Source organism: Endocarpon pusillum (assembly GCF_000464535.1).
Source record: "Endocarpon pusillum Z07020 unplaced genomic scaffold scaffold300, whole genome shotgun sequence".
In the NCBI taxonomy this organism is placed as follows: domain Eukaryota; kingdom Fungi; phylum Ascomycota; class Eurotiomycetes; order Verrucariales; family Verrucariaceae; genus Endocarpon; species Endocarpon pusillum.
This window is the reverse complement of record NW_006916276.1, coordinates 40,444-67,863: the sequence shown is the minus strand read 5'-3', so window position 1 is coordinate 67,863 and position 27,420 is coordinate 40,444. Positions and strand designations below refer to the sequence as shown.

General features: G+C 49.6%; 9 protein-coding genes across 9 annotated transcripts; 5 read left to right on the top strand and 4 right to left on the bottom strand.

Moving 5' to 3' along the window:
- Positions 1-233: 233 nt before the first annotated feature.
- On the bottom strand, positions 234-2,012 carry EPUS_07456 (uncharacterized protein; the record flags this gene model as incomplete). The annotated part of the gene is made up of 1 exon (XM_007804180.1): positions 234-2,012. One exon carries the CDS (start codon positions 2,010-2,012, stop codon positions 234-236), a length of 1,779 nt encoding a protein of 592 aa, XP_007802371.1.
- A 561-nt stretch (positions 2,013-2,573) lies between these two features.
- On the top strand, positions 2,574-3,320 carry EPUS_07455 (uncharacterized protein; the record flags this gene model as incomplete). The annotated part of the gene is made up of 1 exon (XM_007804179.1): positions 2,574-3,320. One exon carries the CDS (start codon positions 2,574-2,576, stop codon positions 3,318-3,320), a length of 747 nt encoding a protein of 248 aa, XP_007802370.1.
- A 139-nt stretch (positions 3,321-3,459) lies between these two features.
- On the bottom strand, positions 3,460-4,362 carry EPUS_07454 (uncharacterized protein; the record flags this gene model as incomplete). Its single annotated transcript, XM_007804178.1, has 1 exon — positions 3,460-4,362. The coding sequence occupies one exon, from the start codon at positions 4,360-4,362 to the stop codon at positions 3,460-3,462; it is 903 nt and encodes a 300-aa protein (XP_007802369.1).
- A 601-nt stretch (positions 4,363-4,963) lies between these two features.
- On the top strand, positions 4,964-8,636 carry EPUS_07453 (uncharacterized protein; the record flags this gene model as incomplete). The annotated part of the gene is made up of 2 exons (XM_007804177.1): positions 4,964-8,371; positions 8,424-8,636. 2 exons carry the CDS (start codon positions 4,964-4,966, stop codon positions 8,634-8,636), a joined length of 3,621 nt encoding a protein of 1,206 aa, XP_007802368.1.
- A 1,010-nt stretch (positions 8,637-9,646) lies between these two features.
- On the top strand, positions 9,647-10,121 carry EPUS_07452 (uncharacterized protein; the record flags this gene model as incomplete). Its single annotated transcript, XM_007804176.1, has 2 exons — positions 9,647-10,045; positions 10,113-10,121. The coding sequence occupies 2 exons, from the start codon at positions 9,647-9,649 to the stop codon at positions 10,119-10,121; spliced, it is 408 nt and encodes a 135-aa protein (XP_007802367.1).
- Positions 10,122-13,547: 3,426 nt separating this feature from the next.
- Positions 13,548-17,891, top strand: EPUS_07451 (uncharacterized protein; the record flags this gene model as incomplete). The annotated part of the gene is made up of 3 exons (XM_007804175.1): positions 13,548-15,889; positions 15,939-16,174; positions 16,231-17,891. The coding sequence occupies 3 exons, from the start codon at positions 13,548-13,550 to the stop codon at positions 17,889-17,891; spliced, it is 4,239 nt and encodes a 1,412-aa protein (XP_007802366.1).
- A 1,420-nt stretch (positions 17,892-19,311) lies between these two features.
- Positions 19,312-19,650, bottom strand: EPUS_07450 (uncharacterized protein; the record flags this gene model as incomplete). Its single annotated transcript, XM_007804174.1, has 1 exon — positions 19,312-19,650. One exon carries the CDS (start codon positions 19,648-19,650, stop codon positions 19,312-19,314), a length of 339 nt encoding a protein of 112 aa, XP_007802365.1.
- A 4,470-nt stretch (positions 19,651-24,120) lies between these two features.
- Positions 24,121-24,623, bottom strand: EPUS_07449 (uncharacterized protein; the record flags this gene model as incomplete). The annotated part of the gene is made up of 3 exons (XM_007804173.1): positions 24,121-24,337; positions 24,388-24,436; positions 24,590-24,623. 3 exons carry the CDS (start codon positions 24,621-24,623, stop codon positions 24,121-24,123), a joined length of 300 nt encoding a protein of 99 aa, XP_007802364.1.
- Positions 24,624-25,736: 1,113 nt separating this feature from the next.
- Positions 25,737-26,240, top strand: EPUS_07448 (uncharacterized protein; the record flags this gene model as incomplete). Its single annotated transcript, XM_007804172.1, has 1 exon — positions 25,737-26,240. One exon carries the CDS (start codon positions 25,737-25,739, stop codon positions 26,238-26,240), a length of 504 nt encoding a protein of 167 aa, XP_007802363.1.
- Positions 26,241-27,420: the final 1,180 nt, after the last annotated feature.

The window sequence follows — 27,420 nt, the reverse complement described above, 5'->3', positions numbered from 1 at the left end:
TTATTCGAAAAATTATACATGTTCTCGACAACAGTTTCGTTGATCTAGTGCCTTTCATCTCATGTACTCCAAGATAATTCAAAAACATACGGTTACTTAAGCTATGGTTTCAATCCTGAGTGTCTTCCATGCCATATTCTAGTATTATTCGCCAGATACTAATTTCAGTATTCCAGTACCCTGATGCCCTCGCTCTCATACTCTTCGCACACGTTATGTACATAATGAAAAGGCTACATGGTATAGCCGATATTGTATCGATCATCGTCAACCAATCGGCCATACTCCAACAGCAACCGAAAATACCAGACTTCCAGATCCTCATTCCTCAACACCTTCCCCGCCCAATCTCGCCCCTGCTCCGCAACTTTTTTCGCCTGTGTCTTCCCAATTTCTTCCTGGTCAAAGTATCGGACACTCTCCACATACTCATCCCCTTTCCATGATAAGGGTATGTAGTGCACCCAAGCCTTCAGCCACTCATCATGCCATTCGCGGAAGATGGCGAGCTTGTAGACCAGACTCTTGCTGAGCAGGAATGCATAGTACCGGCCCGAAAAAGCATTGCCGTCGATGTCGAGAAGGTATTTGTACTTGTAGGCATCGTTCATCTCGACAGGTGGCGCCAGCTCAAAATATTCTTTTTGCGCTGCGCAGTCTCCAGGGTCGCACTGCCCTATTCCTGTAAAGTGGACATCGAATTTGTCCTTCATATCTTGTCTCAACATCTTTTTTTGGAACCATGCTCCTTCCGAGTCCAGACTACCATTGTGCTCTAGTCTCAAAGCCATATCCAGGGCGTTGACCTTTTGTACGAATCGCTGTCGGTGCTGTCGTCTCCAACCTCCGTCCCTTGAAAACCCTCCGGTTGTGGTCCCGCGCCAATACAAGGTGCCGTTCTTTCGGCTCCAGCCATAATCTTTCCAATGATCGTATACTACTCGACCAGCCCAGTACCAGGGGCTCGGGTAGATGATGTCTTGAAAACTTGAAATCTTCGATTGCGAGAAGATGGGGAAGAGATCATGGGTCACGTCGAATGCGTTTGGACGATCAAAGAAGCCAAATGTACGTTGTAAACTTGGAGAATTGCAAATGTCCGAGAAGGCAGTGGTGTTCTCGACGAAACCCAATGGAGACGACGTGTATGTTGTAAAGTTATCTTCCACCGATTCTGAGAGAGATCTAGCCGCGCTTTCAGGAGGGCAGGAGAGACGCGAAGTAGTCCAGGTAGGTTGGTGCGCGAACCGGTTGAAGCGGGTAGTTTTGTACTCCTCGATGCGGGTGCCATCACCCAGATCGGCTGGACGGCTTGACCATCTGTTTGATAATTGAGCGTTATTGTAAGCAAGAGGTATGTTCACGTTCGTGGCAATTCGAACATAACGGGTCAAATCGTCATGCTGCAGGACCACACGGGGTTCATCGTGCACATTGAAAGCCAAGTCCATATCAGGGAGATAATGGACAAAACCTTGCAGCATGTCTCTCGTAGCGTTTCTGTGCCACTCTGCACGGTCCCCACCACCTTCGATCTTTGTGACTTTTCCATCCCGAATCATGACTGCGATCATAGCATTATCAAAGCCAATCGCCTCTCTTGTCCTGTTCCGCAGCACCGCAGGCTCAAGCGCCCAGAATGGTAGAAGCGAATGGTAAATCGTGTCATATTCGTCAATTATCTGGACGCCCCTTTTCTTCGCGTAGTTATACCATTTGTCAAAATTTGGCGGCGGTGGAGCCCTGTACCTGCGACGGTATTCTGCGACAGCATCCTTTAGAGAAGTTGACTGGCGCGTTTGAATGGTCTTGAAAGAAATCTCGGCCTGGGAGATCAGCCGAGCAATGGGATGTGATTGTGTGCTGATAGGAAGATTTGGCGCATCACTATCGTGTGTAAGAGGGTTCGGGACTGTTAGGTCGACCAATGGATTTGACCTTTTCAAGAAGAGAACCGTGGCTCCAATGAGGAATATCAGACCTAAGATACTGACAGACCTTCGGAATCTCATCCTGTTTTCGCTCTTCATCTGGATGTCTCCTTATCTCAGTCATGGCCAGGGCCCAGAATGTTGTCGATTGCGCATCTCCGTGATGTCTGAGCGGTCGCAACACAACAGTCGTAGAGCTAGGACGACGCGGTAGGAGCTTCTCTCGTTCGTTTTAGAAACCGCAGCAGCATTTGATGCGTCCGGGTATTGTTGTTTGGAAGAAGGTGACAAGTCCGAGTTAAGTGGGAAGAGTTCAACACCGCGAGACTATTATCCAAATATCGCCTCAGGGGAGTTCAAGGTCAAGAATTGCTTGGCAGTTTAAGCCAGCAATTTCCGCAGTTCACTATCAAGAGACACTCTAAATGTCGAGAAATATATGAATCAGTCTCACCTGCGACACACCTATAGTGCAGTTGTGACATAGTCAGTCTGCCAGGACATCCCTTGCCAGACTCATACAAGTTCGGCAATGATAACTCTACATATCGATCCCGGTCTCACTATGATAACTGGTCGTTAGATATTGAGATTGACGTAGGGTATAACTTGGGATTTTCTACGGCTTTGTGCTCCCTGAATATGGCAGCAACACAGTCTCCATCTCTTCTAGAGCTTCAATCCTATCTTATCCCCGGGTTGCCTTCCTCTGTTTACTACATTCCCGCCTTCCTCCCTCCTGCAACATGCGATGTGCTCCTCAGCACCATCTTAGCCACTCCATCCCCGAGATGGACAAATCTCTCCCGTCGACGTCTTCTCTCCCTTCCGAGTCCGCTAACAGGTAAATCTCGGGATACGCTTGTATCTTCCGCTCCGCTTCCTGCGTACCTCACAGATGAGATACTTCCGAACTTCCAAACTCTAGGCATCTTCAATTACAGCCCGCATGGTACACCGAATCATGTACTTGTCAATGAGTATTTGCCAGGCCAAGGTATAATGCCACACGAAGACGGGCCCGCATATCATCCAGTTACAGCGACGGTCAGCCTAGGAAGCTCAACAGTGCTTGACATCTACTCCAAATCCGGTTCCGAAGTTGACGGCAGCGAGCGTAGACACTGGCGCGTCTTACAGGAGCCGGGAAGCTTGCTTGTAACCATGGCAGACTGTTATACTGATACGCTCCACGGTATCGCTGAAACTTGGGTTGATGAGGATTTGCGTGAGGAGACTGTTTCAAATTGGGGTTTGCTGGGAAGCAAGGACCAGTTCCGGCAAGGTTGGAATAGCAGAAAAATGAGAGTCAGCCTGACATATCGCGATGTGAAGAAAGTGGTTTGGGTTGGAGGCAGAGCAAAGAACAATATCCTGGGCAGCCGATGAGAGAATCTGCCAAATTTCAGTCTAAAGAAGAATGATGACATGCTGGTCGAAGAAAGTCTTGCATTTGTGGAATGTAGCGGTGCACACTGCAGGGCCTCAACCGCTGAGAGGAAAGTAACAACCTGCTTGTATTGCTCTTCTACCATATCCCAGGTATCATTTTCCACTTGTATTCAATTGGGTATGCGCCAAATTTCTGCATATACCACCTTTTGGTAACGGCTGCACTCACACCCAGCTCGATGAGCACAAAGACGAATGCCGCAAGCAGTGTCTTGTTGACCACTTGACCACCAGGAGCAGCAAGGAACATGAAGGAAAAATAAATGGCGCACTCGGCTGTGTAGTGAGGCGAGACGATACTCTGAAAAGCAGGGTGCGTGGGCAGTGTATACTTCCGCAACGAGCTGAGGTAGAAATGAGCGTCGTGTTGAAGGCCGGATGCGAGGAGGAACACGGGCAGAAAGATGAATGTTGTGACACAAGGAGCAGAAACCATGGCATCCCCTAGAGGCTCATCTGTTGACATCAGTGCTGGCCCGCCCTCGATCCAGATCGCTAGACCCATCGCCATGTAATGGAGCAGGCCCAGCAGATAGTGCCCTACCCACATCTGGGACACGGTCGGTTTTTCGAGTGTCATACTTTCATACAGGCGACGGGATCCTTGAATGGTGAGCAGTGTCCAACAAAGAACTAGTTGATTGAAGGACATTGATGATCTATGTGTAGAGGTGCCCGACACAACCTTTTGCAAGATGGGCCCTCGAGTGTAAAGCTGTTGCAACCACACCATTGACAACGCCACCGATAGCATGTAGAAGTGCTTGAACCAGCTGTGAGGAACTTTCATCGAGGCAAAGTAGTCCAAAGTCTTTTCCAGAACATTCTGCTCCCTGTGTGGGTGCCTGTTGTTACCGGCCAGCGCATCTCGAGCTCCATAGACGAGGAAACGATCTCGAAGCGCGGGAATGGCATAGATGACAAGGATTGCAAAAGCCGATAGCACGTAGCCAATTCGTAGAGCAGTGATTGTATCCATAGTTGTAGGAATATGGAGCACTTGCATAATGATTATAGGAGCAGGGGAGCGCTGCCATGAAAGCACGGTTGTCAGTCGAAATCAATGGTCGAGCGAAAGCCTTAGAGTCAAGACCATCTCTTCATGCACACTCGCGCGAACGGCGTAAGCAAAAGGTTCACCTAGCTGTGCCCAGCGTCTTCCTGCATTGGTGAAGTTGACTGGAGTAGAGCCGTTGTTTGCTAGACGGTGGTGACCCATTGAAATCCAATCTTAGGACAACCCCTTTAACTATGCCATAGTAAGGATATTGTAGGGTATGCAACAATGACCAATCGCTAACCAAAGCCGCAGCTGAACTGCCCACCCTCCTCAGGTTGCCTTTCCAACGGTCGCAACGTCTCAAACTACAACTTACATAGTCGACCGGTCGAGCAAAGGAGTTTAAACATATACATCTTGCGTCTCCCAGAGGTTGAATCAATGAGTACGATTGGCCTCTCATCGATTCCCTGAGCCAGCAACAACTACTTGTCAAGAAAAGACCGGCCTTGAAGGTCGACAATCAGCCACGGCAGACAAAGATGATTCTCAGCTTCGGGCTGGAGACGTCAATGGAGTCATGATTGATGTGAATGGATCCTCTGCATCCAATGCGCCGGCCAGAGAGAATGCGCCGAGGCTGTCGAGAGAAGAGGCACCAGCCAACGATACTCCGTCTCCACATGGCAAGATGGCAACAGCTTCACCAGAGACACAAAGCGACAACATTGAGATCGTTAGGAGCAACCCAGACAATGCAGGATCAGATGGCGACTCTGAAGCCGAAACGCTAATTGAGTCTCCAGAGAAACGGAGACTGAAGATAGTGGAGAATGCGCCCAGACTGCAACCTACCAGCGAAAACGGGAGAGATAGTGGAGGTGAGATCGAGCCTACAAGCTCGCAGTCTAGCGACAGCAAAAGTCGGAAGCGAAAACGATCGGATGATGAGAGCAAAGGTGTATTTCATCGACCTTCTAGCCGGCGTAGCTCACCGCTCTCCTCCCCTATACTGGATGCACCATCTGCCAACGAATCCGAAACGTCCTATTCCCACCCAAATGCATCGCCCACGACATTATCAGCATCTCGACGACATGACGCATCCGACAAAGACTCGAAGGAGGCAGATCAGAAGCAGAATGCCGTGAGATCCACCGGGTTGAAGCCCCAGAAGCGATGGAAAAGTGAGGTTGAAGAAAATCAGATTCGACCATCTCGCCGAAAACATAGTCCAGACCCTGGTGGCACAGAGCGGAGAGAGACGAGATCAGCCACCTATCCACAACAAGATTCTACGGAGCGATCAATTTCACCAAGGCCCGGAAGAGAGCACAAGCGAGTCACCTCTGTACAATCTATCCAAACACTAGCGTCTCACAAGACAAGACGAATACCGGCCCCTTTGAACACCAGGCGCAATCATTCCTCTGATCGATCGTCTGAGGCATCTAATTCTCCTGTACCAAATCGACCTCACCTGCACAAACTTACCTCCAATGACTTCGACGCTACTTCGCCTGCCAAAGTGATGGCAAAGAAGCTGCGCGACAGGCATGGACGAACGTTTCTCGCTCAAGCTTGCACGGACGACAAACTGGACCGGGTGAAACAAGTTTACGAAGAAAGGCCCCAGGACTTGAACATTGCAGATAATGCTGGCAATACACCTCTTCAAATCGCGGCGCTCCAAGGGTACGTTGAGATTGTGGAATTTCTACTTGAAAAACATTGCGAGGTGAACACAAGAAACCTTGAGAGGGACACGCCTCTGATTGATGCGGTCGAGAACGGTCACGTCAAGGTTGTCAAGTTGCTGCTTGAACACGGCGCTGATCCACGGCTCGGCAATGCCAAGGGCGAAAAGCCTATAGAGCTCGTTGATGAAGCTGATGACAAAATACGCGAAATGCTCGGCGACGCCAGATACAAGAACGCCAATCGAAGGCAGTCAGAAGATCAGGCCTCCCTCACCCATGTCAGGGAAGGCTCGTCTCGTGCAGCTTCCGCAGCAAGTCCTCGCGACTCACCTCCGGTTCATGGTCCGAAGAGTCCTCCTCCGTTACAACTGTCACGGCGCAGAGCACGAGAGCAAACCAGAAATGATCTCTTGTGGCAAGCAAATACCCCAGAAAACTTGACCAAACTTGCTGGCAAAGGCGATACTGAAGGGGTTGTCAATATCCTGAACATCTTGAACAAAGCATCCCCAGAGGCGCTGATTGCTGCTTGCAAAGGAGGGCACGATGTAGTGTTACAGCTACTTATCGCCATGGGTAATGCGGACCCCGATCCAGAGCCGGTTGTGTCACCTGATCAAAGGGGAGGATACAATACTCCTATGCTGGCAGCAATTGGAGAGGGGAACATCCAAAGCATCAAACTACTGACCGAACAGGATGGCTTCAACCCTACACGAGAATTCAGAGGGCGCACTTATTATGAAATCGCGGAGGAACGCAGAGGCGATGATTGGAAAAAGGAGTATGATCTCCTCAAGGCAGCATATGAGAGCTATGTGAAGAAGCACGCGAAGCATACTTCGCCCCAGAAATCTCGAGAAGTGGAGCGTCGACGTGCAAGAGATTCATCCTCACCTTTCTCCAAACGGACGAAAAGTCCACCCCGAAGCCAAACCGATTCCTATAGTCGCAAAGACAGTAGATCAATGGATGCAAAACGATCAGAACTTCGTGATCATAACCGTGGAGATCATGCAATCGCTGTGTCATCCGACCACGATCGCAGGACGCCCCAGAAAGCCCACAAAACCCGACGAAGTCGAAGTGATGCCCCTAATCTGAACTCAGAAGAAGAGGTTCCCAAGAAAAGGCGTCTCATCTCAAGAAGGGAGCATATGAAGAGTACCAGTTACCCTACCAAAGAATCTTCTGGTGACGAAAATGATGTTCCAGGGCAGCATGAGAAGGACCAGATTTCAGCCAGACGGCGGCGAAGCAGTGTCGCAGCAGAAACCCCTCGAACCTCCGAAATATCCAGGGTGAAGAAACGCTCTCGTCGAGCACTTTCCGACAGCAGCCCAGAAGAGTCAAGGTCCATCAAGAAGAGGATGTCGAGCCAGGACATTGGGCAAACCCCTTTGAAAGAAGCAAAGATTCTTGAAGACGTTGACAATATTTTCCATCAAAGCCAACATGATCCAATCCAGAGAACACATACTCCCGAGTCTTTCGTTGGTAGGGTTGATGCTAAAACAGCCCGTACGTCAAAAGAGATGGAAAAAATGCATAGGGAAGCCGAAGAACGGAAAGAGATCGATAGAATCAAGAGGATAAAGGAGGAACAAGAGGCTGCTGAGCAGCTCGCCAAACAAGAAGAGATGGAACGTGTAAAGGCGGAACAAGAAGCACAGCTTAGAGCCGAGGAGGAGAGAATAGCTGTAGAAAGGAAGCTCGCCGAGGAAGCAGCTGCCAAAAAGAAAGCGGATGAGGAAGCCCTTGCCCGCAAGAAAGAAGAGGAGGAGCGACAAGAGCGGATGCGCAAAGAAGCCGAAGAAAAACAACGACGAGCAGAAGAACGCAGACAGCGAATACTCCGTGAGAACGAACAGAGGCGAATGGAGGCCTTACCGAGGCTCCTCTGTAAATCCGCCAAACTTCTCGACCAGAATAGTGCCGAAGCAAAAAGTCCAGACTTCTTGCAAAAGTTCCTACCGCTTTTCACCGTTAAAACTCGGCAGATCGATCCTTACTGCCACGGCGATGTAGCAGATGAGGATTGGTTTCCTGGGTTCCAAGCCGCGCCGCTACTGGCTGCAAAGAATCTAGGTCTGGAGCATTTCACGCACTGGGAGAAACGAAAGGTCAATGATCGGGAGCGCTTATGTCTCTGGAAGGTGGCGCGAACGATGCTCATTCAGGGAGATGACGATTTGGCCATTTTCAACATGTCGATCGAGCAGGCATTGCAGCTGGATCGGGAGACGCAACCAAAGTTCGAGGCTATGCAGCCGCTTGTTTGGGTGAAGGTCAGAGAATGAATTCCTCCTTGTTTGAACATGATGTTAACATGGTGAACAGCTATCTGACTTCCGCGAACGGTTGCCACTCCACCCATACCTGCACGGCTTGCCGATGAAAACGCAGAGGATAGGCTTGCAGCCACCAAAGCCGACTCAGCAGCCTCCTCCCGCCGTCCAGTCGCCAAATGGTCTGTACATGTCTGGCGTGAATCCGAGCGTCAATGGCATACTTCTGGATGGCGTTGGAGGAATGAATGGGTATCATTATTAAGCGTGCGCGGGGACGCCTCCTTGCTGGGGGCATGTAAGCGTATGGCGTATATTATAGCTGTAGTTGAGCTTGTGGTCTTCCCTTGCGTGGGCAGGCTCATCTACACAGATATCGTAGGTAGAGACAGCAAGACCGGAATGAAGGTCCAAGAAGCAATGCTCAAGGTGGTGCTTGCTGGAATATAAGATGACAGGTGCACTAGCACCTTCAGACTTTGGGAATCTGGACTCAAGTTCCATGTGAGGAGAATAGTCTTCTGCATCACTGTGCTAAGTCTTATTGCTTACCCCTGCTAATTAGCCGCCACTTCAACCTATAAGCCTGATCTGATTGTCAAAGCGGCAAATGATTGGCAAGAGTTAAGGTTGATGTGACCTCCTCACTAGAAGGCTTGGTAGAAAGTCCTGTTTTGCAGCAAGGCTGAAGACAAAACATATACCACAATTCCCAATGGACGAGGCTGGCTGTCTATCGAGCACTCATTTGCTCAGTTTTTCCTCGCCTACCTGCGGTGCGCAATGACCCCGGTTGCAGGTCTTGTAACAGGCGTGGTAGTCGCCATGACACACTAGTGTCCAGATTTTCGACTTTGTTGATTCAAGTAAAAAGTACGGGATGGACTATGAACTACTTCGTGTCAAAACAGAGGTTGAGAGAGTTCGACCATTGGCCAAGGGAGTTTCAGCAGGTCTCAGCGAGGTTGAGCAGGAAAGGCCAGGTCCAGATGCTCGATTCAATCGAGCAGATATTCACGAAACTGTGCTTCGAGTTCTGGGCTGCGTTCACCACGTCTTCGCAAACCCTATATGGCTTTCGAACAATGGTGCCTAGCGCATCAAATGAATCAGGTGGCGACAGTTCTCCGACAGGGTCAAAGTTAGTCCTGGACGTTATCCATAAAGCGGGCTTACAGTAGTCTACGTTGGTTGGCGAAAAAGCGACAGAGGACAACACCCTTGGGAGGGACACATGTGGTACGGGCAGTTTTAGACAAGAAGAAGTGCCAAGTGATGGTGCTAGTGATCAAGGATTTCAACGACAACTTGGAGAGCTTGTTCGCGGATGCGAAATCTAAAGGTGCAATCCTAATGAGCGGTGATATCGACCAAAGCGAGGAACCCCAAGCCTTGCACTTACTTCAGGAGGCGACTGCCGATGAAGGTGAGAACATTACGGAGACGGCGAGTATGAAGCTCGGGACACTCCAGTCAACCACCGCCGCGCCATCTGCCTTACCCAAGGATGCGCGGATAATTGCTAAAGAGGCAAACGCTATCCCGCAAGGCTACGCAGATGGCACTAAGGTGATTACTCATAGGAAGGAGCCCGAAGCAAAGATCGATGAGCTACCTAAAGCATCGAAGGCACTCGAGCTCTATATCGTAGGGAAGAGTAAAGGTGTTCTAACCGTGAGCCACCTATACGAACACTGTTGGCGTCTGTCTGACCCTGCTTATCCAGTTGTAAGCACTATAGCTTGCTTAAGATAGAGCAGTCATTGCGGCCACTAGTTTCTTACAGCCTACCTAATCGACGGCACGTATTCGCTGATTTCACTTCGACGTCAAGCGTTGCGACCGAGTGGAGTGGACGCAAAAAGGAGATTATTGATATTCGGAACTTTCTCTGGCAGATTATCTCAGCAAAGAACTGACCTTACTCTTGGAGCATCATTCAGATGCTTCGCTCACCAGATTCACACCTAAACCTTGGCTTCACTGATCATTGCCAGCTTATGTTTCAGGAATGTTGAGATCATCCTTACGGATACCAAATTTCGATGGCAGACGTCAAGAAACCAAAGATTCTGGCGGAGCAAATCAGGGCAGAATATTTGAAATGGCAGAGCAATGAAGCCATGAAAACAAGCAATTTCGTAAAGCAATTCACACATACACCGGAGACAAGAAGATCAATCTTTGAAGCGAATTTTATCCCGTTAACAGGTTAGCCGCATTTTTGTCTCTGCAGAAGTTTGAAGACGCTCGCGACTATGCTTACATCGTGACGCAGCATGGCCCCAAGTATGCTAATGCATGGGCTCGACTTGGAATTGCCGAACTAAAGCTTATAATGCGGATAGAGTACGAAACGCGTATTAGCGCGCGATCGACCGCGGAAGCAGCATAGCTATGCACTTGATAAGGCAAGCACTTGCGGACGGGAAGACCACCGATGAAGCGGACCGAAGTGCGATCTAATTGGAAATGAACAACAATACAAAGGACGTGCTCCGGAAGAATTACCTTGACCAGGAAGGGGTTATCATTAGCAAAACACCCGAATTGCACTCCCGTGTCGACGAGTAGCAGATTGAAGGTTTGCTCCTTTCCGCCCAGCGTATACAGTGGCCCGACTTCAATGAGCCTCGCGATTTTGTTGAAGACGTGTACAGTAAGTAACCTACGTAGAAGCCAGATCGCCAACCTTCACCTGCACGACTACTTATACGATTAGCACACCAATCTTGACCCAGTCTGATGCCCTGTTCTGGTTGGGCGGTGGCTAAGCACTTCCTTTCCGGCTCCACTTCGGCTCAGCCTTCACTCACTCAGCATCGCCACAGCTCGGATCTTGATGTCCTCTACGTAGTACTCATCCTCGTGCTCAGACTCCATCCAAGTGCTACTCAGGCTGCTTACTTCACCTCACCCTTGCTCAGTCCCAGTTTTGGGTCCTTACTATTGTTAGATACCTGCTCTTATTCATGTCTGCTGTCGTAGTCGTATGAATTTGATTAACTCTACACGATGCTCAGCTAGAGCTCCATTTAGGGACCTTAGGCCTTGGCAGCCTACTAGTACTACTAGTAGTATGTTCCGTACACTCGAGTGCGGCTAACAAATACTCCTTCCCCACAAGGAGTAAGTTACGGAGTACTTAGTAGAAAATAATAATATAACTAACAATTTATACTGAGAATTAGCGAATTTCTATATGTAATGTTCCGCGTTTAGACTCTTCTGCGAAGACCTTTTTTGGCGCTGTCCACGGTGATGGATTTCTTGTCTTATCCTCCCAGCCGCTTGAGAGGTAATACAGCCTGGTACTATGTAAAGGTCAAGTGCCGAATCCAGCAACGGCTTACACGTCGTAGAATTCGTCCCTATTTCTGGTGGAAATGGAGAAAACCGGGTCTAACTCTGTCTTCACGAAGGTCTACTTTGTGGTAAGTCAGCTTACTTGATGAAAGCACTACTGTTTCTTCAGAGAAGCAGGCAAGAAGAAAAGCAGATTTCTAGAAGACGATACAGAAGGATGAACTTCTTTCTCGCGGTCAATGATGAGCCCTTGTTTGTCATTGGCCGGGTTATCCCTCCACCGGGAGATAGAGGTGTTGAATGGATCATTTAGCGCCATTATTGATTGAACAATCACGCCCAGTCACCAACGAGCTAATACTAATACTACCAAATATCACAAAGGCTCAGATCGACAACACCAGGTCCTAATTAGATAGGATGGTGCTTGAAAAGGCTATACTAATAGTGAGGAGATGAAATGAATTAGGTTCAATTCCTAATAGTGCTTTAATAGTTCAGTCGATTTGTCTCCCTTTCTAGAAGCGCACTATCTGTCTACAACTTCATCACTATGGAACAGTATTAGAACAGCATTAGTACTCAAATTCAGATCTCAAAGGGGCTTGAGCGGCGAGGAGGCCGCTTGTGAAAATTGGGCTAGTGAGGGGATAAAATGAATTAGTTCAATTCCAAATAGCGCGCTGATGGTTCAGTTGTTTTGTCTCCCTTTCTCTAATCAGTTGGCGCAGCCTTGAGGCGGCCCACTAGAAAAGCTATGCACGTGAGCAGCGTACAATAGCGCGAACCCTGACACATCTCAAAGGCTCTGATCGACAAGAATCACGAACGACGCCATTGAAAAGAGTTCTGGGCCCTCTAAGGCGTCCGTGTGTGGCGCGTTAGGAAAGCCAATCAAGAAGCCAGAAGGTGTAGCTGGTGCCCTTGCCAAATTACTACGTACTTCGTTCTGTCTTGGTCTCCTCACTAACGTTTACGAAATAGGATGTCGTCTCTGAAGGAAGTCTACACGGTCCTTCGAGCTGTAATGTGTCACCAGCTCGATCTTTCTCCCTCGGAATTGCAGGAGGAATCAGGACCGTGGTAATTTGTGCCAAAGAGCAGACAGTAGCTCAAGAAAGGCTGTCTGTCGTCGAAAAACAGACGCGAGTACTCTAAGTCGCGCAGTGGAAAAGGGGGAAAGAGGAACCGCACATGACTTCAGGTCAAGTCTAGGTCAAGTCTAAGACTTCTAATCCAATGAGCTTGTGCACTACTAATCTGGGCTTTTCGTTTGTGGTGTTCTGCAGTACGAAACTATGACACAAAACAAGGCTGACGCAGGTTCCCTTTTGTTATACTACGTATGTGGACCAGCTACTAGTCGGGCCCTCCGACCTCACTTCAAGGCGTACCTAAAAATTCTATGTCGCCTATTGAGATGTATAAAGAGTGTGATAACGTTACACAGAAGAACGTGGGCAATTGCTATTGAAGTTGAAGGCCAGGCCGAGTTACCAAGCGGTTGGGTGTGATTCCAAGACCTAGAGGGGTGTGTGTCACCCGTCAGCCCTTACGAGTGCTCAATCAGGCGAACTTGGACGCTCACATGGCTCGACTTCTTGAAGAATTAAGCCACTATGGCGAAGGAGCGTGATAGGCCCCAGCCCCCTCTCGTAATGAGGATTGTAGGGTTAGCTGGAGGGTGTTCAGGCAACCAGCGTCAGCTGAACAAGATTAAACTGGAGAAAAAGAGAGAGTCAACCGGACCCCATCCTTCCTATAAGTATCTGCCGTTTCCTCTGGTAGGAAGACAATTTCTCTAACTTTGCATCCTAGTTGAATTCGAACGTATTTTCCCAGACATATAATATCAAGTCAGGAACAAAGAATGTTCCGAGTCCAGGGCGGACACATGCAGGGCAGCCAGTCATCCCGCTCAGGCAGCGGCGACTCGAGCTCGCTACCTGACACGACATCTGGACCTAAGGTCGATAACAGCCGCCAGCCAACAATCCATTATGATGTCGTTGCATTTCCAATCACGATCTACTACAACCGGGAAGGGGATCATGACCACAACGGCATGATATTCGCGCTGTACGACAACCTCCTAATACTGAAATACATACGGGCATTGGCGCGGGTGGGACAGCCGCGAACAGACGGTTCCCCTGACGACCTGCTGGAGGATCTGTCCGCAAAGGCCTATGAACGCGCCGGAAAGATCGGAGTCGAGCTACCTGTGACGCCTCAGCAAGCCAAGCAACCGCATCCGCTGGTGCGGCCGTTGGTGCTGAGGGCGCGTCAGGGCGAGAAGATGACGGTCACGTTACACAATTGCATCCGAGACCGAGCAGTTGGCCTGCACCTCGTGGCCGGTGGATACGATGTGGTCACTGCAGACGGCTCGGACGTCGCTTCCAATCCCTCAAGCTTGGCTCCACCCGGGGGCACATGGGAGTACATCTGGTCCTGTGATCACGAAGGGGTTTTCCCATTCCATGACGGCGGCAACTACTCGGGCGACGAGAATGGGACCAACGTGCACGGCTTGTTTGGTGCACTTGTTGTTGAGCCACCGGGCACGACGTGGCGGGATCCCACAACCGGCCTCGCTTCACACGGGCCAGATGGAAGCGGGCGCTTTGAGCAACTCGATGGACTCTATCTTGACGTGCTCCCTGCTGGACAGAGCCCGAGAGATATGCCTGAGTCGGACACGTCATTGGCCGACTATGAGTGGCCCCCGCCGCGGGAGTATGTCTGCTTTGAAAAGGAGGCCCACCGCGAGTTTGTAGTCTTCTTCCACGACGAGCCTGAGTTTGTGCCCGCGCACGGCGCGCTAGAGCCGAGTCCCTGCGATGCGCACGGCAACGATCACCGAGACATCGCCCACGGTGACGGTGGTGGCGGGCACGACAATCTACCGATCATGCCCATTTCATACCGCGCCGAACCCATGATCAATCGCGAGAGGACTCTGTGGCGGCTGCTTCGGACAGGACACCTTCTGGAGCGTCCAGTGCTCAACGAGGAGCAACACCACAGTTCGTGGATGTTTGGCGACCCTGTTACTCCCATTCTTCGCGCGTATATTGGTGATCCGGTCCGCATCCGCCTGGTCCACGCCGCAGTCAAAGAGACGCATGTCTTTCATCTGCACCTCTACGAATGGCATGCGGTGCCACAGGATGCTCAATCGCCGCGCATTGATGCTATCTCCATCAGCCCGCAGACTGGGCATACGATTGAACCTCTCTGGGGCGCCGGGAACCGTCACCAGGTTGCTGGCGACGTGATCTGGCACTGTCATTTGTACCCGCACTTTCATGAGGGTATGTGGGGTATGTTTCGTACATTCGAAACTCGCCAGTACGGCCAGGATGGTCAGCACCTGCAGAGCGACGACCCCGTATACGCTGGCCGTCGGATCGGGCGCTATCCAGACAACACGCGCATTGACGCGCTTCTTCCTCTGCAGGGACGCAAGCCTCCACCTGCCCCTACCCCTGATCAACCCGGCTATCCGCTATACATCCCCGGGACCGTGCGACAGAAATCGCCGAGGCCGCCCTGGCCTGATCGCGAATTCAAACAGGAAGAAAAGCTCGGTAATGATCGACCCGGCCAGCAGTTTGAGCTGCCCTGCCACGTCACGTCTCTTTTAGGGGCCGACATGCCGCCGGACTTTGACTACCGCCCATTTCCGACAGCACTTGAGAGGAAGGCATTTAACGAGTTTCCGGTGCCAGGTGAACTGTTTACCCGGAACCGCCTGGCTAAGCAGCAACAGCAGGAGTGGGTCGACGACTTTCGCTTCAGGAGGAACACGTCCGCCCAGGTGTGCCACGATGTTGTTGTTGCGCAGCGGCGTATCGACTACAACAGCCACGGATGGCACGACAAGCACGGCCATCTCTACTATCTGCCCACCGAAGGGGACCCGGGCGACCGGCCTGGCCCTATTGAGCCACTCTTCTTCCGCGCGCAGCACGGCCAGATCCTCAATCTCACATTGCGCAACGACACGCCGGAACGGATCGAGGAGACGGAGTTTGACCACGCATTCCCGCCCTGTGAGGCGCTGCCATGGGAGGGTGAGTGCTCTCTCCACGTCCACATGGTCAAATTCGATCCTATCTGCGCCGACGGTGCGAGTGTGGGCTGGAACTACATGAGCGGAGCCAGGCACGGCCGCAAGATGGTGTACCGTTGGTGGGCGGATCAGGAGTTTGGCACCATCTTCTTCCACGATCACTTGTTCGCGAACTATCGGCAGAAACACGGGCTCTTTGGTGGCCTCCTCGTTGAACCCGCCGGCTCGAGCTTCCTCCACCACATTGAGCCCGGTCGCCAAGCGCCACCCCAACGACAGCCGCGAGCCACCATGGTTCCGTGAGTTCTGCATCGGGATCGCTGACTTTATCCCCGCGTGGGACCGGCGCCATCGTGCACTCAACCCTCCCGCCCAGCCCGGTGGGCACGGCGACCAGGGCGTGATGGGCCTGCACTATCGTAACGCACCGGCGACCCGTCCAATTGGTTTAACTCACGTGTTCATGGTGATCCAGACACCACCGTCTTCAAAACCTACGCCGGGGACCCCATCTGGATCAGGCTTCTGCAGGGGTCCCACGAGGAGTCGCATAGCTTCCAGATTCACGCCCTGCGTTGGGTGCGCTTCCGCGAGCAGATTGACTCCATCATCCGTAACCAACAGACGACCGGCATCGCCGAAGCATTTACCTTTATCAACCAAGCGCCTCTTACTCCCGGCGACTACATGTACAAGCTGTCTGGAGCTGACGACCTGTGGCTCGGCTGCTGGGGATTGATCCGCGCATTTGACCGGCCTCCTGCCGGCTCCCACTTCGATCTCGTCACACTCGCTTCCGTCTCCACAGATGGACCAGGCCAGGAGCAGATTGAGGAGTGCGCAGCCTCCTCTCAGCCGTCAGCCCCCGCGTCGAAAGAACGCCGGTTTCGCATCCAAGCCAGACCCGCGAACCTGTTGTACCGAGACGACATCATCGACCCCCACGCACTTGTCTACGAGGTGGTCGACCACTTCACCTCGCATTGCCCGGCCATCGATCTCAGCACGCCGGAACGCCTTGAACCCCTTGTGCTCTGGTGCCAAGAGGGCGACGATGTTGTGGTCGAGCTTAAGAACTGCCTACCTAACAACCTTCGCGTCGAGCCCTTCGCGCCCGAGGTGCCCCTAGAACGACGCGATCGACCCGTATCCCGGCATGTGTCACTGCATGCCGACCTCGTCACATACGACGTGAGAATGCATGACGGAGCCACCATCGGATTGAACCCACCTCAGACTGTGCCACCCGGCCAAGTGCGGGAGTACCGCTGGAATACCAGCCGCCCTAGCAACAGCCCTGATCCTCTCGGACCTATCCTGCTTCAGGACATGGCCGACTTCCGCAACCACCGCCACCACGGCCTCGTTGGTGCCCTCGTGGTGTTGCCCGCCGACGCTATACCACACCCTGTTTTGCCCGGTGAGGCGACAGCCGATCTGGACGTCGAGCGGTGGCACGGACCACGCATGACCGTAACGCGCAATGGCGACGACCCTACAGGAATAGGCGGTATAACCGAGGAGATGGTGCTGCTGATGCAGGATGGTCTACGACTGTTTCTCAACGCCAACGGCAAGCCGGGCTTCCCGCTCCCCGACCCCCCCGCCGAAGAAGCCGGTGAGGCAGAGCACGAAGACCAAGGCCAGAAGGGTTTCAACTACCGCACAGAACCCATTGGCCCGATCTTTGACCCACGGGGCAGCGATTACTCACTCAATAAAGAACCGGCCACACCAATCTGGCAGATGCCCGCGAGACGCAAGGTGCGCCTCCACTTAGTCGGTGCGCTGGACAAACCGCGAGCCCATAGCTTCACTGTCCACGGGGTTGTATGGCCGGAGCACCGCTTCCGATCGAATGCTGGAAGGCAAACAGCACCAATGGTCTCCTCTGAATCCGCCATCACATGCGGCACGGTCAGGACGTTCGAGTTCACACCAACACACCAAGGCGACCATGCCTACCGCAATGGCGTGCTCAAATGGGCAGTACCCCAAGGCATGTGGGGAGTTCTTCGCATCCGCCCGGCTGAGGACAACTCCGACCACGAGCCGCCCTGCGGCTCCACCGCCGATGGGCCAGGATCATTCTCGTCGTCGTCATCCTCGTCGTCGGACTCGGCGTCGGACTCGTGATCGTACAGTGGCATATCAAAGGCATGCACGTGAAGGAGGTGAAAGGCTGAGACGACGGGGCTACTCTCGAGTCGAGAAACGGGCTGATATTCACCAGGGCATGAATCATTCGGCAGGTCGCATAGGCAGATCTCACTGCATCTCAGATAGAGAGATTCTCTATCCTTAGATTATGTGAACATTAGAAAGTGCACTCCTTTGCCGCCATTGCTGACAGTGCTCTACGTCTGCGAGTCGTATCCTATTCGTCACGCTAGATTGTCACGTCGCTCACAACCCTGCCTCCTGACAAGCCAAGCGTAGGTGTGAGTGACAAGGGTTGAGATCTGGACGCCGGCAATCTGAAGTCTGAAGGACATGAAATTAGGCTCTATCAGTTGGGAGAGGGGCTAGAATCCGGCCCTCATAAGACGCTCTGGGTAGAATTCAGTTAGACGCTCAGGGTAGAATTCAGTTGATGCTCAGGCCTGCTCAGGCTCAGAACAACCTCCTTGCACAGGGCTGCTGATTCATCGCTCAGGTTACAGTCACGTGCACTCAGGTCACAAACTGGAAATGGAGTATGGAGTTTGGAGTTTGAAGAGGTCAAGATTCGGGTGTGAGTATTGTGGTATTGGTATCACATGAGGTCCACCTGCGGGAGATGCCGCGGTACCGGAGGAATATCTGTCCAGTTGAGCGGCTGAAAGATAACACTGTAGAGTGCTTCGAGGATGACCATGTCATGGTCATCAATGCGGCTGGAAATGGGGCGAAGGTGCTGGCGCGGGCGTGATCTGCAGACAGCCAGGAATGCTGTCTTTCGGAGAAGTAGGCGGTCGTACTATGTTGGTGCGGTGAGGGCATCGAGTAAGGCTGACCTGGGGTTTGGACTTTTGATATGGTTGGCCTGGTTGTTTGGCTGATTTGATGGACGGGCCGCCCTGGACAGGTACGGCACAAACAGAGGAAGTATTTCCTATAGCACATCGAGCTACCGCTGGGCCGGCGATGTCGCATCCAGGACCATATCTCCAATCGTCATGCGCTACTTGGTAGAATGTCCTCGCATGTCGGAGCTTCACCGGACATTTGAAGATACCATCCCTACTCGAGAGCTTGACTACCTATATCATGGATCAATGTGCTCTGCATCATTTAGGACCCTTTAGGATAATCTCAATGTTTGAGAGCGAGAAGCCGCGCTGATGGGACAATGCCTACTGCGAGTTTTTATCTTCACAATCTCGACACTCCATTCTCATACGTCATGAGACGTTTTTCTTGCAACAAGAACTCCACAAAACCACCAAGTCGGTGGGTATTGGTCCGCATCCGATGCACAGATCACCAAAAGGCGAATCAACCTCTCCGTCGTCAGACCTTCGTTTACCCCCCTTCCCCCCTTCAGCTACCGCTGATCGACCCTTCATGAGCGCTCTTAAGCCCGACCCTCTCCTTCCATTGCAGGCCTAAACCATGATTTGGGGATGCCATGCCCACTGAATCTGGGAGATTGGAGAGGGTGACCCAACCTCCGGGAATTCTCCGGAGAGTAATGATACCTCTCCACCGCCGCACCCGCTCCTGCTGCTGATTCTTCTCCTTCTACATGTTGTTGATAGTGCAGGTAGTTGCCTCCCGTTCCTTCTCCTCCTCCTCCTCCTCCTCCTCCTCCTACCACGCTAGTGCCTACCGTTTTCTCGCTAGCGTCGTTGAGGCTTCCATACGGATCCTTCTGTTGTCGAGCTTGATTCTTGCAGTTTGGGTATAGGGCCATTTTGGGGTTCGAAGACGGCGAGGACGAGAAGGAATTCTGCCGTCTTTTCTGAAAGACTGATGACATGGAGGAGTACCATCTTTTCACTCTTGTGACAGATGGCAAAAGAGGGCTTTAGGTTGGGAGGGAAGCGCAGATGACCGCGATGGAGAGTTGGATTTGCAGCCAGTGTCTGAGCCTCTGAGGAGGGTTAGGTTGACTTTGATGAGAGTCAGTATTGATAGAGGGCAACGATAGGGGTGAAGGGTTCAAAAAAACATACGTGTGTTGGGCCTGTAGACTATCGCGATTCGAATGAATCCAATCACACCAACACTGTGATTTATGAGGATTTGAAAAGACAGTGGTCAGATACATGAGCACCTACAAACCACCCAAAGCGAAAATAAAGCAAATCAGGATTCGACGTCGTAGTAGCAGATGAAGCCCTCTGATGATACCCACTGGCAGAGCAACATTAAGGAAGTCAAGAAATGAATTCGGGCACTCCACGGCGACCATTAACACTTGGATGTTGTAATAAGACCCTGGTCTGAGAGGAATCCAGGATTTGTCGACAGAGATACATTTTAGCGGAACTGCTACCGTGGCAGCAATGAACCAGAGCAGGCATAGCACACCTACTATGGTGGTTGCAGTGTAGAATCGCTTCTCGAGATAAAACAATCGAGGATATAAATAGAGTACGCTTAACTTGGCTGCTGTGATTGGTATTGTGCTCAGTAAGGCGGTCAAATATACACCCCTAGAAGCTGTCAGATCAATATATGCAAGAATGGTGGTAACTCATATGACCTTAAGATAATCCGTCATGATTGGAGGGGGTAATAAGAGAACCTTATATCCAGAACCATGTTGAGCGGCTGAGCATAATGTTAGCATGATAAAGAGACATTCGGGTGATCAGACATACTCCAGATCACTAACCCCCATCCAGGCGAGAAGAGTTACCAGACTGGTGCTTGCCCACCAGTCGTCGGGTCCATAACGTGCTTTTCCCCTCGATCTTGCGATGAATCGTAGGACCACAGACAAGAGGGAGAAAGAGCCAAGTACTGCTGCCAGAGTGTTAAAATTTCCACTGCGATCATTGTATTGCGGCATAACGACGGGTTGTGTGCTCGGTGTTGATGGGAAGCAAGTATACAGTGGCAGCCCGAGGTATAGTACACGTCGTTCTTTGGAACCTATTGTATAAGGTATGAGTTCAAGGGAGAGGAAAGGGAACAGCGCTGATTCGTTTGAGGCGCAATATATGGGATAACGATTCCCTCTATACCCTCATCCCGGCCCCCAAAGCAGTATTTCACTTTCCAGCTCCCGGCCCACCTTTTGAGTGCTCATCCAGCGTCAAGCTGCGCAACGCCGTCCGCGTAGACCATGTCGTGAGGCAGAGCCAATGACAGCTGCATCACGCCAAGCACGAATGATTGGATTTGATGAACACCATTCCATCTGCACAAGCTTCAATCATTCTATTTCGAGGCACATGTGCTGGGAAAATGATTGTGCGAATCGAGACCAAATTTGACTTTACATTTTCTAGCTCAAGCCACCCTTTGCCCAAGATCAAAAACAAAGCTCGCTTGAAAATAATGCTGCACTGTGAGAAGGCGGTGTCTCTGCGCCACAGCTATGTGCTAGAAGACAGCTATGCTTTCCAAACCAGAAAAAAAAACCATTCGACTTCTGGAAGTTCGAAAGTTTTCCTGGCCTCCCAGCAACCACGTCGCCAAACTGCCACGGGTTTGTGTTGGAATTGGCCGTACGCGTACAGCCAACTCCTTGGCGTCACCTGGCTGCGCGCCTCAGTAGATTAGCCTGCTCCTCCTTCTGAGACAGAATCTGCAGGATAGATAATTCAGTTCATCCACCTCATCAGTTTGGCCCCTCTCATATTCTCTCACCGTCCACATCATAGTGACTGTCAGTCTCCTTTTCGCGTCATCAAGAGCCTAGCGGCTTCGATGGCAGGCAAAGTCCTCCACCCCGACGTCGGATGCAAATCTACGTGGGAACCAGGCCAAAACCTGATCGAGAGAGAAAAAATCCGACTCACCTGACTTATGTCCGTCGAGTTGTGGTGGCAAGGATTCGAAATATAATGATTTCGACCCTGGGGCCGGTAAGAAGCGTGGGTTACGGCGCACTATCATTGGGCTGATGTGCATCCAGCTTCAGTTTCAGATGCAACATGACCCAAATAGGCAAATGGTATTTCCCCTAATGAGATTACTCAACGTTTACTAATTATTATACACTTGTCAGTCAGCATCCTAGATGCGCTACTGAATCCATCTCATCATATCCATATTACTAGTAGCTTAACCTCCTAGTCTTCTGTGGCATCATACGACTATAGTTTATACGAAGATTGTCAATATGTGCTGTAAGAGCAGATTGGATGGTTCACCGATAAAATTTCAACGTCTGAGATGTCGTACCAACCTAACAGTGATCCGCCGTACTACGTGGTACGGCCTGGGGCTCCATGGCCTGCATGATACAGGCTCAGAATCAGCTGATCTATGAGAGATGAAACCCTAACTTATGGATCCTTCTCTGCCGATTGGTTATGTAATCGTCCGCAATCCTTGAAAGCGTTTTGTTTTGGCAGTCTGTGCTCTATCTCGTAAGCTTGAAGTCATAGTAGTACAAGGCAGCTCGGCCCTCGGTCCGGAGCTGGGTGCCGAAAATAGTGGGACTTCCGTCCCACTCCACTCTATTACTTCTATCTTCAAAATGGTATAGGAAGACCATTTCGCTCATTTACGGCAGCTACTCTTTTGGGCATCGTAGCAATTGCCTTATTGATCTCCTCCAGAGTGATTTTATCCCACTCCTCCTCAATTGCTCGCCGCAGCTCCTCTGGATCAGTAATAAGGCCTCGATTCTTTAGCCTCTGCTTCAACAACCTCCAGATGCTCTCTATAGGGTTCAAATCAGGCGATTCTGGGCAATTAGCTTCTTATTGGATCCCTAAACGAGCTTTGGCCTTTTTGATTTTGTTGTCAGCCTTGCCACGAGTGCCATGAGCATTATCGTTATCCTCTAGAAGTATCCAATCCTTATCCCAATTAGGAGCAATAACTTCTTCTAAAAAAACGAGATAATCAGCTTGAGTAAGCCGTCCACCTCCTCCTGCGCCTGTGTAGAAGTGTAGGGGACTCTTGTAATTCCATCCAATGTACGCAAATACATGCCAAATTTGATTACGCCGTTTCAATCGTTTCGTGTTTCTCTGCCGCGTCAACGATGTACTATAGCTTGACGTTGTAAGCTATATGCAAAATGACATTCGTCACTGTATTTGTACTGCTTGAATTTCTCTAAATCCTAATACCGACGTTCAAATCCCTATATTTCGCGTATCTTGACATTTTTGGAATGAATGTATTTTTTCTGTTGTGCCCTATAGGTGCCCACTCTAAACTGAGCCATATTTCTTTGAATTGCGCGTTCAGATCCTTGAGCTAGGCCAATAGAGCTTGCTATGGCATAATAAGAGGCAGATGCAGCGCGAAATGAGCTATCTTTAACCGTCTCAATAGCCTTACATTGATAGAGTTCTAAAACGCGTTTTTGACCACGATTATAAACGTCATTGCCACAGCGCGTAGATTGTGATTTGAGGATTCGATAGCCTGTTGTTTTTGGTATACCAAGTGATTCGAATAGCTTTTTTCGGGGTAATTTGCCAGCTGTAGCCTACGCGGCGCAAAGAAGTCGCGTACGACGTGGAGTATCGACTATAGTATTTGGCTCACGTGGAGGCTCTGTGGGTATCAAAATTGACGAATCAGGCTGTTGACAGTTTTTTCGACTAGTTTTGCGAATTCTGGCCATTTGTCAGCTGATTTGAATAACAATTGGTTGAATAATAGAAGATAGAAAAAAGGGGGTTGTTTTGAGGGTGGGACGGAAGTCCCACTATTTTCGGCACCCAGCTCCGGTCCATTCCGAGGGCAACTTCAGAGAAGCACAGACCACTGCAACAGCCCTGTAAGGAGAGCAGGTTAGGAAATGAGCTGAGTAACATACCGATATTGTCCTCATTGACTGTTAAAACAGCTCAATTCCCAGCAGTCTCGATAATCTTTATCCTGAGCAAAACTGGAGTCTGTAGTATGCAGGGTCGAGGGAGGTGTCAGCAACAATCTATTTTCAGAACTCGACTTGAAGGGGCTGTTGCTGACTGGGCCCCTGCTAGGCGGAGCAAGGCTGAGGAATAACGGATAGAACTTTATTGACTGCTGTAGCATCCGTACACCAAATGCAACAAGCCTTACATGTTTCATATCACAAGCGCCGACCACTAGCACTACTGCATAGCCACAAGTAAAGGGCAGCTGCTGAACTGCTAACAGTGAATAGGCTTACGATGAGAGGAACTGACGACAAATGCGGAGTCGAACATTTGTATGTGCTCTTTAAACCAAGGTCGGCAGAAAATCTTCGACAAGCCACGATTCATCGAGTGAGGAAGTTGGATGATTGCGACCACTTCGTAGCCCAGGTCATGAACCATACCATTTGCTGACGGCTACCGAAATCATTGATGATAGTGGCAGTGGTGCTGCTGGAGAAAGGTCCGCCAGGGCCGAATTGAGAGACCTGTTTTGCAATACTTGGATCTGTGATGGTAGCTGGGTAATCCCACAACCCTTTTGAACTAACGTCGGCGCCCCTGAGAGATGGTTAGCTCAGCTAAGTAGACCTATGCTGCTCGCCTCTTACGTTCTCAGGTTCGCAGTAGGAAGGCGGACGTGTCGGTAAAGCCAACAAGCTGTTCCACACCAGAATCACACCAGCCAGTATTAGCTATAGCCGTGGTGACACCTGGTCTCTATATTGAGAACGTTCGCAACTCGAAACCGGCTGCGGCACTATACGCCAAGATCAGGGTTCAGATATACATCAAGTTTGGCCATTCAGATACCAAATACCGCTGGTAGTCGTCCAGCTGTTGCCATTGTGCCGTCTTGAAGGCGCTCCTCTAGCCGGGGGAGTTTTCCCAAGCAAGTTCGTTCATGACGATAACACCTCCATAGCTCCCGTTCGTGGCAAAGGGGCTAAGCGTTGGCAGTGTGATTCCAGATTGTGGGGCAAGGACGAGTTGGAAAGGAATGCCATAGTCATTGAGACCCGGTGTCGCCGAGCTTCCGGAAGCAGCAACTCGCACAAACACAAGGATTGTGCTCGACACCGTGGCTGCTGAGGTCAGTGATGCAAACAGAGATCATGCTATTAACAGCGATCGGAGAAAAAGCGACCATAGAAACATGTCAGTGTTAACGATTGGTATATAGAAGTAAAGAGAAGACTGGAAAGCACCAGCAATATAGAACGAGTGCGCAAATCGGGGGAGAAGAAACAATTGACGAGTTAGAAGGCAGAAAACCTCTGATGACTACATGGAAGAGACGTGAATGGGAAGGCGATACTGATTAAGGGGTTCATGTTCGAATCAATGTTGAGCCTAGAGCCATTTCCTATCACCTCCCACCGAAGCTGCTAGCACATAAGAGAAGCAACTGACTTAAGCGTGCTTCCAGGGGAACAAACATTCACTATTCGTTGCGAAAGGGCGAAGGGTGAAAGAAATTCTCAATCATTTGCCACGAGGGGTGCCCTGACCCCTGTGGCCCACTCATGACCCACCGCTATGAAAGGCGCCGTTGACTTTTACGGTGTTCATGTGTATCAGGTAGTTAATTTATTGACACACTTTGGTCGTCATCGTAGCTTGCCACCTCTGCAGAATCAGAACTCTCCTTGAATTACGAAGTGGAGGGAATAAAACTGTGGCTGATGGATGGTAGATTGGACCTCTGGACTGGCCTAAAATGCCTAGGCTTGACAGGTTTGCCCTTACCAGCACTGGCTAGTTACAGTACTGCCCGTCCCAAAAGTGTTGCGAATCCTTGGCGCGACCCAAAAATTGCTGTGCTGGCGGGGCAAAAAAGCGGTCAAAAGAAGGAATCGCCAACTGCGTGGTAAATAGCCGTAGATTTTGCTTGTAAATGCTCAATTTAGCAATAGCTGTGTACTCTGCATCTCCCTATTGAGTTTCAGGATAGAAAACCATGGTGTTGAGCCGCAGTAAGCGTTCAAATGCAGGCAAAGCCCCTCAGCGGCTCGATGAGCCTGCGTTGAGTACCCCGGCGCCCCCCTCTACGCAGTTGAAGCGCTCGAAAAAGGCTGCACAGCCTGCGAAACGCCTAGTGCTCTCGATGAAAAAACCGCAGGCTGCTCAATCCTCCTCCTCCTCCTCTGTTATTTCTGTCTCTCTCCATCAAGAGAAGGCTATCTCTCTTGCCTCAGAGAGTCTAGAGCCTTTATTAAGTGACGACGATGGCTCTATAGCTCAGCAGGAGGAGCAGGAGGATAAGAAGGAGCAAGAGGAACAGGAGGAGGCAGAGGAGGAGGAGGAAGAGGAGGAGGAGGTAGAGGAGGCGGAGGAGAAGGAGATTAGTTTTCAGCCTTATACTATTGAGTTGAGCGTTGTTTTAGGTAAAAAAGCTATCTATAATAGCTTTATTAAGTTGACAAAGCTCAATTTTGAGCATTTTAAGCAAGATGCTTATTAATGTGCCTCTAACGCTGCGTGTAAAGCTAACAAAAGCGCTAAATTTTGTGGATTTAAGGTAAGTATCAAAAAAGGCGCTTAAAAGCCTTTTTTATATACCCTTAATAATAAAGGAGATATATTTATTATTAAGAGTAAGATATAAGAGCTACTAACTACCTTAAAGAGCTTATCTTTACCTTATTTACATATTACTTTAGTAACTAATTTTAAAGCTATTAATAAGAATATTAAAAGTATATATAGTAAAGAAGGCCTACTAATACTAATAGTTTATAAAAGAGCTTATAACAAGGCTAAAATAGCCTTAAATATAAAAAAGTTATATATAATTACTAGTATATACTAGTAAGTAGTTAAAAAAGCTATATAAACTATTATAATTAATTATATAGCAACTCTTAATAAGTGTTATATATATAAGTAATAGAGCTGTCCTAATTTTAGTAATCCTTATTATAATCTGCTAGTTATTATATAATTATATTTAACTTAATAAAGAGCATCTTTAAGTATAAAATTAAGCTATTAAGGATAATCTTAGTATTAGTATAACGTATTCTTTTATATCTCTAGCTTAATAAATAACTTAAGAGAAAGAGAAAGAGCTTGTTAAAAAGCTATAGCCTTCGTTAATTCTATAGGTAATATTAATAGTAATTTTAGTGTCAGCTAAGGGGTTAATACTTAACCTTAATCTTTTTAATAGCGCTTAATAGCAGGATACTCTGCTCTGCAAGTCTGCTAATAGTAAGGGTCAATATAAGGGTTCAGCAACGCTATTAAGGGCTATAACGCCTTTACAGCCTCTTATAATGTTAAGCAGCCTGATTTTATAGGCTAGAGATAAAGATGCTTGCCTTACTATGTTTATTTGCTTGTGAATCAAGGATAGACTAGCTTAACAAGCTAAATTTGAATAAGCATTCAAGAAGTTGGCTAAGCATAACGTAAGGCTCTTAGATATGGCCTCTTTAATAAGAGAAGACTAGAAAGAGATAAGTATTAGTTATAGTATTTACATAAATTTGCTATAGTATAATAAGATATAATATTAATATTATTTAGAGAGTATTAAAAAGGCTAATAACACTCTTTATAATAAATTTAAGCATTTACAATTATTTAAGATTAATAATAATAACTAAATTCTCTTAAATAGCTTTTATTTAATATTTAAA